This window comes from Colobus angolensis, unplaced genomic scaffold (genome assembly GCF_000951035.1).
Source record: "Colobus angolensis palliatus isolate OR3802 unplaced genomic scaffold, Cang.pa_1.0 Scaffold63, whole genome shotgun sequence".
NCBI classification, from domain to species: domain Eukaryota; kingdom Metazoa; phylum Chordata; class Mammalia; order Primates; family Cercopithecidae; genus Colobus; species Colobus angolensis.
In genome coordinates, this window is record NW_012119932.1 from 2,002,791 (window position 1) to 2,016,853 (window position 14,063).

Sequence of the window (14,063 nt, forward strand, 5' to 3'; positions counted from 1 at the left end):
AATACCACCAGGCAAGAAGTTGGACTCATTAAATAAAAATTTGGCTTTGGTGCAAGGTAAAAAGAGGTATTAAAAAAAAAAAAAAAAGCTAATTGCACTGTTGATGCTTCCAGAGCTTTAGTAGATAATAATTTGATAAGAAATATTTGGGAGATAAGCTTGTCGGAAAATGAACTCAGCTGCATTCTCATGCTCAGAGTCTTTCTTCTCTCTCGCTTCCCAGGGTTCTTGGGGATCTGGCAAGGATCAATACAGCAGGGAACTGCTTGTGTCCTCCATCTTTGCAGCTGCTAGTCGCAAGAGGAAGAAGCCAAAAGAGAAAGCACAGCCTAGCAGCTCAGAAGATGAACTGGACAATGTATTTTTTAAGAAAGAAAATGTGGAACAGTGTCACAATGATACTAAAGAAGAATCCAAAAAAGAAAGTGAGACACTGGGCAGAAAACAGAAGATCATCATTGCCAAAGAAAACAGCACTAGGAAAGACCCGAGCATGCCAAAAGATGAAAAGATATCACTAGGAAAAGAGAGCACGCCTTCCGAAGAACCCTCACCGCCACACAACTCGAAACATAACAAGTCACCAACTCTAAGCTGTCGCTTTGCGATCCTGAAAGAGAGCCCCAGGTCACTTCTGGCACAGAAGTCATCCCACCTTGAAGAGACAGGCTCTGACTCTGGCACTTTGCTTAGCATGTCTTCCCAGGCCTCCCTGGCAAGGTTTTCCATGAAGAAATCAACCAGTCCAGAAATGAAACATAGCGAGTTTTTGGCCAACATCAGCACCATCACCTCAGATTATTCCACCACATCATCTGCTACATACTTGACTAGCCTGGACTCCAGTCGACTGAGCCCTGAGGTGCAATCCGTGGCAGAGAGCAAGGGGGACGAGGCAGACGACGAGAGAAGCGAACTCATCAGCGAAGGGCGGCCTGTGGAAACCGACAGCGAGAGCGAGTTTCCTGTTTTCCCCACAGCCTTGACTTCAGAGAGGCTTTTCCGAGGAAAACTGCAAGAAGTGACTAAGAACAGCCGGAGAAATTCTGAAGGAAGCGAAGTAAGTTGCACCGAGGGAAGTTTAACATCAAGTTTAGATAGCCGGAGACAGCTCTTCAGTTCCCATAAACTCATCGAATGTGATACTCTCTCCAGGAAAAAATCAGCTAGGTTCAAGTCAGATAGTGGAAGTCTAGGAGATGCCAAGAATGAGAAAGAAGCACCTTCATTAACTAAAGTGTTTGATGTTATGAAAAAAGGAAAGTCAACTGGGAGTTTACTGACCCCCACCAGAGGCGAATCTGAAAAACAGGAACCCACATGGAAAACGAAGATAGCAGATCGGTTAAAACTGAGACCCAGAGCCCCTGCGGATGACATGTTTGGAGTGGGGAATCACAAAGCGAATGCCGAGACTGCTAAAAGGAAAAACATCCGACGCAGACATACGCTAGGAGGGCACAGAGATGCTACTGAAATCAGTGTTTTGAATTTTTGGAAAGTGCATGAGCAGAGCGGGGAGAGAGAATCTGAACTTTCAGCTGTGAACCGGTTGAAACCAAAATGCTCAGCCCAGGACCTTTCCATCTCAGACTGGCTGGCCAGGGAACGCCTACGCACCAGTACCTCTGACCTTAGCAGAGGAGAAATCGGAGATCCCCAGACAGAGAACCCAAGCACACGAGAAACAGCCACAACTGACACGCCTTTGTCTTTTCAGTGCGACACAGGCAGTTCTTCCAGCACCTTGGCTTCAACCAACAGGCCCCTTCTTTCCACACCACCGCAGTCATCTGACCAAATAAACGGAGAAAGCTTCCAGAACGTGAGCAAAAATGCTAGTTCTGCAGCGAATGCCCAGCCTCGTAAACTGTCTGAAACCCCAGGCAATAAAGCAGAGTTTCATCCCTGTCTTTAAACTGGGGGTATGTCCACTCTAGCAAGTAAAAAAACTACTGTTACACGTTCCAGTAACTCTGTCAATATTTTCTTGTATCAGAATTGTTATTATGCAGCCTTCATTTGGGCTGGTTTCATCATTTTGCACTGTGAAATAGCTTTACAGTGCATTACTACAGCCAGAAGAACATATATATATATATTTAAAAATATATCGGATAGTTGCATACAAATGAGCAAGGTATTTGTTGCAACTTACTACATAGCATATACCCAAAATCACTGAAGAAAATCGCTGGCATCAGTGTGCAGCAAATTTGTTCTTTTGGTTTCATCACTAACAAAAGTGCCTCATCATAAAAATACAGTTGGTTTTTAGGGTGCCATATTGTTAAAATTAGATAACTTACATTGAATAAATGAATGCGTTTTATCGGTAACAAATTTCATTACATTTACCAGTTTTAACACAGGTGGATACAGAACTTCCATTCTTTAGTCATTCCAGGTGAATCTGAGTTTTATATTCAAACTTTTAATACAGTTTTTGAGTTTTGTGTGACTTGAATTTTTAATCTTTCTGTAAAATACGTAACTTAAATGAACATATTAAATGTGTATCTTTTCTTCAGATACCAGATTTGATATAAATGTTGTAACATAGGTGTGTAGATAGTGGATCCTGGATGGAACTGGCTTCTTTATCGAGAAGAATATAATTCTGCATGAGGACTTAATGAATCCAAACCTGTGTCATGCCTGTGTGCATACCCAATTAAACACTGGAAATAAACATTGTTTTGGTGAACTTTGCATGGCTTGAAACTTATTCTGATATGTTTTGAGATGTCATCCATTTGTAACTACCTTACATGATTAAAAAGGTACCTGACTTTCAAAAGGCACCTACTATATTTGTACATTCCATCTTCTCCTCTTTCTTGCTGTGGTGGGCAGAGACTCTTACAGATGCTTACATTAGCCTAAGCTCACTTGTCGACAGATAGTATTTAATTCTTCTAGGGAAAGTAGTGTATGTTAATGACCTTTTTGTGAGTGAAACGAACATGAGTTTGGAGTCACTCCAACTCTATACTTCTAGATATGTGAACTTGAATACATTATTTAACTTCTCTGAATTTGTTTTCTCATATAAACAGTGACAGTATTACTACCTATTATAAGGGTGATTAGATTTAAATGAGATACTGTTCCACTTACAGTGCGTGCCACACACTAGTTTCAAAATAGAACAAAGCTGTTGTTGGTAGTAATGGTTACAAAAAAATCTCAGACTGTTAAGGCTGAGAAGGACCTTAATCATCAAATCCAGAGATTCTCAACTGTCAAACCTGATACTTTCTTAAAAGTATTTTGAAATTTCCCCTTTACCATCATGAAATGAAATTCATAATATATCTAAACATAACGTTATATTCAGTATGTTATGATATAGACTATAATTCCCTATTACAGTAGAAAAGAAAAAAGTGATTTATAATAAATTTTTCAATATGCAAATGCTCAGGTACAACTACAGCACAAAAATAACATAATGCAATAGTCAGATGTTTGCTCCAGTATATAGAATCACAATGGTAACTACACATGGAGATGGTACCATGAATAGTTTGCTGCTGGTGATAAGATTTTACCACGAGTCATGCCCTGCTTTTGAAGTTTTGAACAAAATAAAGCACACACTTCCCTTAGTTTACATGAAGGGGAGTTCTTGGAAAAGTCAGAGTATTATTAAAACTCTCAAAAACACTTTTTACTTACATGTTTTAAAAGTTACTTTCAAGGCTGAAATAGTTTTATATTATTCATTCTTGCTCCTAAGTTTATTTTTTCTATTTTTTTTTCTTTTGAGACAGAGTCTCACTCTCAGTCTGTTGCCCAGGCTGGAGTGCAGTGGTATGACCATCACAGTGCATGCAGAGCTGCGACTCTAGGCACGTGCCACCATGCCCAGCTAACTTTTGCGTTTTTTTGTATTATTTGTAGAGATGGGCTTTCTCCATGTTGCCCAGGCTCATCTCAAACTCCCAGGCTCAAGCGATCTGCCTGCCCTGTCCTCCCAAAGTACTGGAATTACCGGCATGAGCCACCACACTCAGCCTTTCTTTGGCTTTAATTTGCTGGATTTTTTAACTTGCAACGATTGCTTAGAAAATTGATTTTTAGTTGTTTTCTAATATCTGCGTTTTAAGGCTATATGCTGTATTTTTATTATTCATTTCAAAATGTTTTCTAGTTTCCATTCTGATTTTTTTCTTTAACCGGTGAATTACTTAGCAATGTACTGCTTAATTTCCAAACGTTTGAAACCTTTCTAGTTAATGTTGACTCCAGTATAATGTTACATTATCATTAAACATATATTCGAAATTGAGACATCTATTTTGACCCAGTATATGGTCAATTTTGAGAAATACATGACTACTTGAAAAGAGTATGTATTCTATCCTTACTGGATGCTTTCTGTTTGGTTTATTCAAATTTACTCATGTTTTACAGATCTAGATTATTATAGATTTCTTACTTGGCTCTTACCAGTTCCTGAGAAGTGATAGAATATTATGATATGAATGTAGATTTGCGTATCTTTTGTGTCAATCTTTTATTTTGAACTTAGTTTACTAAGTGAACATAAATTTAGAATTGTTATGTCTTTTTGGTAGATTGACCCTTCTATTATGAAATGTCCTTCATAATCAGTCTCAACCAAAGCTTTATTGCCTTAAAAAGTATTTTATATATTAATGTAGCTATATTACTTTTGTTTAGTATTTGCATAATACATCGTTTTTATCCGTTTTAATCCTTTTGTATTTTTCTCATAACAGCATATAGATTTTCTTTAAACATAGCCTAATCTCTTAGTTGGAATACGTGACCCAGTTACATTTAATATAATTATTTTTGTGTTTGGATTCACATCTGCATCCGAACCATTTGTTTTCTCCATGACCAGGGCATTTTACATACCCTTTTCTCTTGTTTCTTGCTTCTTTTGGGTTAATATTTTTATTATAGCATTTCACCCTTCTATTAGTGTATTTATATGTTCTTTTAGTGACATCCTTGACTTAACCAAATATAATTTAAATTGGATTCTACTACTTTGTGTATTTTTTTGTAGAGACCGGGTTTCACCATGTTGCCCAGGCTGGTCTCAAACGCCTGGGCTCAAACGATTTGCTTGCCTTGGCCTCCCAAAGTGCTAGGATGACAAGTGTGAGCCACTGCACCAACTTACTAGGTTTTGTCAAATTAATCTCCAGAGTTCACCAGCCATGTATGAGGATTCTCATCTCTTCAAGGACACTAGGTACTTGTGTCCAAAATTTAAAAATTTTGTTTTTAAAACAAAGTCGATGGGTGTGAGGTCTCTCGCTGGTTTACATTTCCTTTCCTGCATTATTAGGGAAGAGACCATGTTTCAGATGTTCATTGGCTATTCTGGTTTCCAACTGAATTAATTAACTTTTTTATTTTTATTTTTTTGGAGACAGTCTCGCTCTGTCCCCAGGGTGGAGTGAAGTGGCATGATCTCAGCTCACTGCAACCTCCATCTCCCGGATTCAAGCGATTCTCCTGCCTCAGTCTTCCGCGTAGCTGAGATCACAGCTGCGTGCCATCACACCTGGCTAATTTTTTGTATTTTCAGTAGAGACAGGGTTTCACCATGTTGGACAGGCTGGTCTTGAACTCCTTAGCTCAGACAGTCCTCCCGCCTCAGCCTCCCAAAGTGCTGGGATTATGAGCATGAGCCACTGCGTCCAGCTGTGTGAACCTTTGACCATATTTCGGTTGTTTTTTTCTCACAGATCTTCACAAGATCTGGATACTAATCTTAATTTCAGATCCCCTCTTTCAGTCTATAGTTTTTAAACTTGGTTTCAGTTGTTTCTTTGCATAAAGTTTTATTTATCCTGATTTATCGGCTTTTATGTGTGTATTTTGAGAACCACTAAGACATACTCCCCTATCCACAGACATATGGTATATATTTGCTTGCCTTAAAGTTGGTTTTCATGTGCTGGAATTTGTTTTGTGACTGATACTAGGTAGAATGGCAGGATTATCTTTTCCTGTGGTCGTTTTTGATGAGCTTTTTGCTATAAAATGTCAGATCCCTGGATTCATATGCAAGACAATCAAATGTCCCTACTTGCCATATCACTGTAGCAAGGTTAAACTGTAGGACACCAGCAGGGCTGCTTTAGCTGACTGATTTGTGCAACAGAGAACAGTAGGAGCCAGTTGTAACACAGTAACATCTCAGCTGGCTGCCCAGGAAGGAAGGAGGGGAACTGTATCTGTTACACAGACCTTCCAGCATCCCTGCTATGAAAGCTAAATACCAGGAGAGCTGGAACAGCATCTTAGGAGAGTAGAAGGAAATACAAAGCAAAGGAAACTTAGTTTTTGTCCAGCCAAGGAGAAGGTTGAGACAGTGTAAGATAGGCTCAAACCTTCCAATGAAGCAGCTACAAAAGGAAAATATTGGGAATTGGAGATAAAGATTTACTGATTGTCACATTTGTTGACCATGGGGTCCTGAAGATGCTGTCTTACAGACACAAAACATGTCTTGACACCTTTACTTTCTGAGAGTAGAATGAAGATGGCAGTTGTAAAAATCTACCAACAGAACAAAGCAAAAAACTAGGTGCTCATGTATGACATCGTCTGAATTTCACCTAGTCAGCATTAGATTTTAAGGTATGGATAAGCTTCCCCAGAAGGTGGAATCACTGTACCTCATTTTTTTTTTTTTTTGCTTTGTTTTGCTTTTTTGAGACAGAGTCTCACTCTGTCGCCCAGTGCAGTGGTGCAATCTGGGCTCACTGCAAGCTTCGCCTCCCGGGTTCACGCCATTCTCCTGCCTCAGCCTCCCAAGTAGCTGGGACTACAGGCGCCCACCACAGCGCCCAGCTAATTTTTTTTGGTATTTTTAGTAGAGACGGGGTTTCACTGTGTTAGCCAGGATGGTCTCGATCTCCTGACCTGGTGATCCGCCCGCCTCGGCCTCCCAAAGTGCTGGGATTATGGGCTTGAGCCACCGTGCCCGGCCTATTTTTTTGTTTTTTGAGACAGGGCCTCCCTCCCTCACCCAGGCTAGAGCACAGTGGTGCTATCTCTGCACCACTCAGGCTTTTTCATCTGAACCACACAACACAGAAAATGATTGAATAGCTATTCTCAAAATTCTTCCAAGGATGGATGGTACCTATCCAGTACATTAGATTTGTAGAAGAAAAGTCAATTCGTTACACATAACAATGTATTTGGATCATCACATACATGTTTAAGCAAAGCATTGCATGGCACATTCTTCACCAAGGCAATAAGGAAGGCAGTAGATGTAATACAGTAGTTAGCTGGGATTCTGAGAGCTGGCAGGCTAACTTCAGATCCTAGCTCTGGCACTTACAGATAGTAGTATCTATCAAGTATTTAATGAATATGTCAGGGCTAATAAAGTGCCTGATACATAATAACTGCCATATATGTCAATTATCCACAAGACTGTAAATCCCACCAGGGTAGAGGTCTTTGGTTTACTGGTGTATTCCATGCGTGGAACAATTGGCAGGAAGATAGTTGGCACACAGAAAATATTTGTTGGATGAAGAGGGATTTTGTTCAAAGCCTAGACTGAGAAAAAGAATTACATGATTAGGAGCAGGGCCATTGTATAATTTGTGTAACACTGGACACCTGAAAATAAAGGACCTTGATCTACATTGCATTGATTATTGTGTGTGATAGGAAGTGGGGATCTGTATTTTTTATCCTGTAGTCCCAATACCATGTACTGAAAGTACCCCGCTTCGCCTCCGGGGTGCAATGCCAGCTCTGCCATGTCACTTCCCATATATGTGTTGGACTGTGTGGGGCTCACTGTTCCATTGGCCAGTTCTAGTCCACTGGTCCTAATATACACCTTATAAATCTTGATAGGAAAGCTTCCCTGCCTGTTTCTTCTTATCCAGGCCATTCTGGATCCTATGAGCTTCCACATGAATTTCTTTTATAACTCAGTATGACGTTGTCTTTACTTTTATTGAGAAGATTCTTCTGTTCTCTTTAATTTCTCAAGTTGAATGCTTAGGCCAAGTATCAGTTATTTAAGATTATACATTTCCTTGTAATTTCCTTCTACCTGTGTCAAACAAGATGTAATGCTAAGCATTTTTGTATTTCCTGTCACGATTTTGTCTTGACACATGGGTGGTTAGAAGTATGTTTTAAATTTTCCAAAGAGATGGGACTTTTCTAGTTTTTCTTTTTGTAGTTTTCTAAACTGCATTGTGGCAGAGTATGTGGTCTATGTGACCTCTAGCTCGTTGAAATTTGTTGAGGGTAGTATACAATCAGTCCTGACTAATGTATGTGCATTTGAGAAAGATCTGTACTCTGCAGTTGAAAGGCACACATCATTGAGTGTATGTCTGTTGTCATTTCAAATCCATATGTGATCTGATACATCAAAATTCATCTGATTTTGGGGGGGTCTATCAGTTACTGAGTATGGCTGCCTCCTGAGGTGGATGATGAATTTGTCACTTTGTCCTTACTGGTTTTTCTTTTTGTTATTTGTTGTTTTAGAATGGCTATAACTTCCTGTTTCTTCTAGGACACTTGTGATTACATAATAATTATTATTATTTTCTAGTGATTCTTTTCATTTCTACTTTTAAAGTCTATTTTGTATTTTTCCATGTATTAATTTAGTTACACTAGCTTTGTTTTGGTTTGTATGTTTTTCATTCTTGTTGTATTTTTTCCATTCCATTTCAGTCAGTTCTAACTAATGCCGTAGGTGTGTTTGAAAAAGATATGTACTCTCCAGTTGAAAGGCACACACCATTGAGGAAATACAATCTTTAATATCTTTTGTCTATATATTAAATGCCACAGAGCTGTATTTCCTTTCCTTTCCCTTGTTTTTAAATTAGTCTTACAAACTGTATCATTTAACTTCCCCTCTTAGTCATTTTCCATTGATAGTACTTAACTGATCTGTTTTCATCACCTAGTTGAATTGCATTTTGGGTTTTGTTTTTTTTCCTGTGACCGCTTTTTAATGACATGTTTTTCATTCTTACTTTAATTTAGATGGATTTTTTCCTTCACTTTTCGTTTCCTCCCTAATTTCTATCCTTTTAGTGCATACCCTAGGAAATTTAATATGCACATGAAACAAATTTAATCAATAGCTGTACCTTTCTCACACGCAACACAAAGATCTAAGCCTACGTTAAGTCCAGTCATCCTCTCCCAATGTATATACTGCCATTGTTTTATACAATCAATGCCAATGGTTAGATTTACTTATATTTTTACCATTTTCAATAATCACTTTTCCTTCTTGAACTGCAGACCTACCTTCTAGGATAATTTTCCTTCTACCTAAATTGTGTCTTTCAGATGTTTTAGTGAGAGTCATTAGGGATAAACATTCTCAGCTTTGGTTTATCTTTAAATGTAATTATTTTGCTTTCCCACTTGAAAGACCATTTTGCTGGATACACAAATAGGTACACAGCAATCTTTTTCCCACAACATTTTGGAGATACTAGTGCCTTTTACTTGGCTTCTGGTGTTGCAGTTATGAATCAGTTTTCAGTCGAGGTCTGTGTATTTTTATTTTCAGACTGCTTTAAGATCGTTTCTTTGTCTTGAGTGTTCTGAGGCTTTGCTGCAATGTGTCAAGATGTGGGTTTCTTTTTATTCTGCTTAGGATTTGTTTAGCTTGCTGAAGCTGAGGATTGGTATCTTTTGTCGATTCTGTAAAATGTCTCAGTCACTTTTAATATTGGCTGTTCCCCCTTTAGTCTGTTATCTCCTTTTGGAGCTCCTCCTGTTAAACGTATGTTGAATGAACTTACTATATCCCTCCGTATTTTTTACCTTATTGTTTATATTTTACTTCTCATTTGCTCTCTGTGCTGCATTCTGGGTAAGTTCTTCAGAACTATATTCCAATTTATTATTTTACTTTCAGCCATGTCTTATTAATCTGTTCAGTGAGTTTTAAATTTCACTAATCTCACTTCTAGAAAGTTCTCTTTAGCTGTTTTTTAAAACAGCCTAGTCAGTTTTCAGATCTCTTTTGCTTGCATCACATTTTATCCCTTTATTTCTGTAAAATATACAACATTTTATAAGAATTATAGGACCAAACTGCCTGACTTCAAATCTAGACCTTGCCATTTACAAAGTGGATGAGTTTGGACAAGCTACCCAACTTATATGTTAGTTTTTGTGATATGTAAAATGAGAGAAATAATACTCCTCTCAGTTACTGTGTTTTCTGTTATTTTGTATCTGGATCCAATAGCTATCATAGCTTCAGTTTTAGCAGGTTTGATTATTTGATATTTCTACTGACTCGTGCCTATGGTGATCTGCTTTCTCATATAGTCAAGCATGTGTTGACAGTTTATAGAAATCAGGATAATAGACTTATTTTATCATTATCTTTGAGCCAGAAAAGTAAACATTTGTCATGGTGTACATAGTTCAGTATACCCAAATGAATTTTATCTTTTTTTAATCTTTGAGAATACCCAAAGAGTGCTTTTTAAAGACTAAGGGGGAGGAGAAATCATAAAATCATGTTGATAAATGCACATTTACACAGCGAATTTGGAAGACAGCATAAGATTCCTAGTAGCTCAGACTCAAACAGGAGTCTCAGGAAGGTTTTCTTAGAGGATTCCTTATCTTAAGAATCTGAGAATAAAAGTCTATTGATAAGTGAAACCAATGAGAGCCACCATGAAGCCAGGTGACTTTATAATAATACACTCCCCTGTGGCTAACCTCAGATACCAAAAAATCAAAAACCATTAACCTGGGCAATAAGTCTTGACATTTTTAGACTATACTGTTGATAAAAAAACAAAAACAAAAAAAAAGGCTCCTTTATTTCATGTTTCAAGCAGCCAGAGAGCCTTGCATCTTTATCATTCTCTTCGTTTTGGCTCAAGGGACTGACTTGAAAAGCCTATTAAAGTTTCCCTTAGGCCATGTTGACTTTCTCATAACATTAACATATTTTTCCTTCTCATGAATTCCTACAAGGAGAAATACCCAATTATTCCCTTTCCATTTTCCATGAGTGACCTCTTCTGCATACCTACATATGGTCCCACAGGATGCTTGGGCTGTAGGATAATGAGGGGAACCAGAGCTTTGTTTACAGACCCTCATGGTTCTTGGTGGTTCATTATTGATTAGCAGACACTTCCCATCCCTGCCCTGAGAAAACATCATTCAAACAGAAGGATTTATCCTCAAAGAAGAGATGAGCAAAATAATTCTCATGCTTGGAGATTTCTCATGGAGGGGATGGAGAAAACAGAACGAAAACTTAAATCATGTAGTCAACCACAAAAACAGAAATGTGGCTTTTTCTTGTTTAAAAGAGTGCTGTATTACAGTTCTAGTATTGACAGCATTTTAAATATTAGAAAATAGTCATCATCTCATTCCTCCAGCCTATTTTAGCAGAAATCATGCAAACAAAAGTCATAAAACTGTAGCTTTAGCATTTCTTCCTTCCTTGGGTTTCTTACCCAGCTGAGAAGGGGCTGAAAACTGAAGCTCCACCCATGATGTCCTTTCTTATGTAACCTTGTCCCAGAGTTTGTCATGATCATGCCCTCCAGCTGCAGCTCCTGATAGCTTTTTCCAGCCTGTCCCTCACCTAATTATTTTCATCTCATGTGGTCTTACTGAACTGATTGCTTGCCTGTGGCCATAAGACCAGTGTTCAAGGTGAACAAAAAGATGTCACATAAAAATCCAGACTTTTTAAAAACTACAAGGTCTAGTAGCGCCAGTCCTACTACATACAGGGTAATGGCAGGTGGCAGTCGCCCCTTAGAGAGTACATGTGTGCTCCCCACTTTTCTCAGCCCCACCAGGCTGCTTCCCCTACCCGCCTGCACCCGCTGCACAACAGTTGGCAATCACTGCTTTAAACCCCAAATGACTACCCTCACTCCTGCCATGAATGAGATGTCCTTGAGTTAAAAATATAACAACCCTTTGGCCTCTCTACCCAGAGCCAATACATTCTACCAAATTGACTCGACGTCTCTACCCGATCCCAGCGATTCATCTAGGATAAGAATAGGAAAGGACAATTGAGAAGCAGTTCTCCTTTGGACATACGCATTTCCGTAATGCCAAACTGCCTGCCTCCACCGCTTCCTGTATAACAGCCAGCATTCACTGAGCACATACTGTGTGCCAGGCCCTGTCCCAAGTATTTGATATGCATCAATACACAGGTCTCACAACTGCCCAGTAAAACAGATTGTGATGCAGAGTCCCAGTTATTTCCCAGTACTGCTTGGAAACCACACTTCTCAGCCTCTTTTGCAGCTAGGTGTGGCCACGGGACAGTTCGTGCCCATTGTCTAGAAGAAGTGGTTTAACGCAAACTCCAGCCACTGCCTTGAAACACGTGGGAATCTCAAAACAAGAGCCTTGCACAGTGGATCCCAAGTAGATGACACTGTGGGCCGCCTATCTCTGGGCTGCTTGGACATGAGAAATCAACTTCTCTCGTTTCAGCCAGTATTACTTTGGGTTTTCTGTCATGTGCAGCTGAACCTAGCCCCAGATGATGCAGAAGTAGAATATCCCTGTCTTATGATGAAGAAACTCAGGCACAGAGAAATTCAGCCGTTTGTCCAAGGTTAGCTCAGGACAGTCTTAAGAATGGAAAAACTGAGATCTCCACCTAGATCAAATCCCACCCCGTCCCCGGCATGTTCTAATGGTTAATTATGGTGTTAGAATCAAATCCCCCCTTATCCCCGGCATGTCTAATGGTTAGTGTTGGTGTTAAGATCAGATCCCCCCACCCCCGGCATGTTCTAATGGTTAGTGTTGGTGCTAGGATCAGATCCCCCGACCCCCCGCATGTTCTAATGGTTAGTGATGGTGTTAGAATCTGTCAGATTGACTTCAGTGGCTCCATTTTTCATTTTGATAACATAGAATTCCAGAACTTATAAAAATTTGAGCGATTTCTACCCCTTTGTAATATGCTAAGAACACAAAAGTAAATGGAAACCTCAGGTTAGTATTGTGTACTTGAGTAAAATCTAGCCCACCTGAGGATTTTATTTTGTTTTTGAGACAGTCTCACTGTCGTCCAGACTGGAGTGCAGTGGCGAGATCTCGGCTCACTACAACCTCCACCTCCTGGGTTCAAGCGATTCTCATGCTTCAGCTTCCTGAGTAACTGGGATTACAGGTGTGTGCCACCACGCCTGGCTAATTTTTTCTACTCTTAGTAGAGATGGGGTTTCACTGTGTTGACCAGGCTGGTCTCAAACTTCTGGCCTCAAGTGATCCACCCACCTCAGCCTCCCAAAGTGCTGGGATTACAGGCATAAGCCACCCCACCTGGCCCACTTGAGGATTTTTAGATAATGGTGTGTTATTTATGCCACTTAGAAACGAAGTTTTTTTTTTTTTTTCCATGCCCCAACATTACAAGACATAAGGCTTTTCTGAAACAATAGACTTTACTGGGTGAAGTATATAAAAAAATAAAACAGAACACATAGAACACAGAAGTTTGTTTAAATGCATTTAACTTCTCTTACATACGTAATTTAAACATGCTTTTAATTGCTAACTCAGTCATTTTCATAAGCAATCTCAGTTTTTCACAGGAAAATGAAGCTCAGAGTAAGAGCTATGAGAAATAAAACTCCCTCAAGGAAGGATGCTTTGATTTCTTTAAAGTTGTTTCATTTTCTGCTACCAAAAGTCATTTCGGAGAGAGGTAAAATACTTATTTGCCATGAATCAAGCTGAACATACTACACAGCTCAATTCCTACTTGAAATTCCAGTAACAACTTTGTGCACACAAATTCTTTTCTTAAAAGCAAAACAAAATATGTCAGGTCTGCAAAGATTCCGTTGCCACATTCTAGGATGACTGCCCTCATTTTGTTCTCCAGAGCTTTTCCACTGACGACACTGGCTTTGCAGACGTTGCCTGGATTCTTCCCTGACTCAGCCTCTGTTGCGTTTTTGGAGGTTCTTGGCTTCTGGAAGCTGCTCACATATCGTGGCCACTCTCCCTGACTTCAGAGCCACACTTGTCACCATCACATC

At 39.3% G+C, this 14,063-nt stretch overlaps 1 protein-coding gene across 3 annotated transcripts in view; it reads left to right on the forward strand.

The window, feature by feature from the left end:
* ARHGAP21 (Rho GTPase activating protein 21) overlaps window positions 1-2,707 on the forward strand; it is a 134,079-nt gene extending 131,372 nt beyond the window's left edge. For all 3 annotated transcript variants that reach the window (XM_011963829.1, XM_011963827.1, XM_011963830.1), the window contains one exon: window positions 224-2,707. In XM_011963829.1, coding sequence (XP_011819219.1) covers window positions 224-1,918 — 1,695 coding nt within the window. In that variant the 3' untranslated portion in view covers window positions 1,919-2,707. The remainder of the gene's footprint in view (window positions 1-223) is intronic.
* The last annotated feature ends 11,356 nt before the right edge of the window (window positions 2,708-14,063 follow it).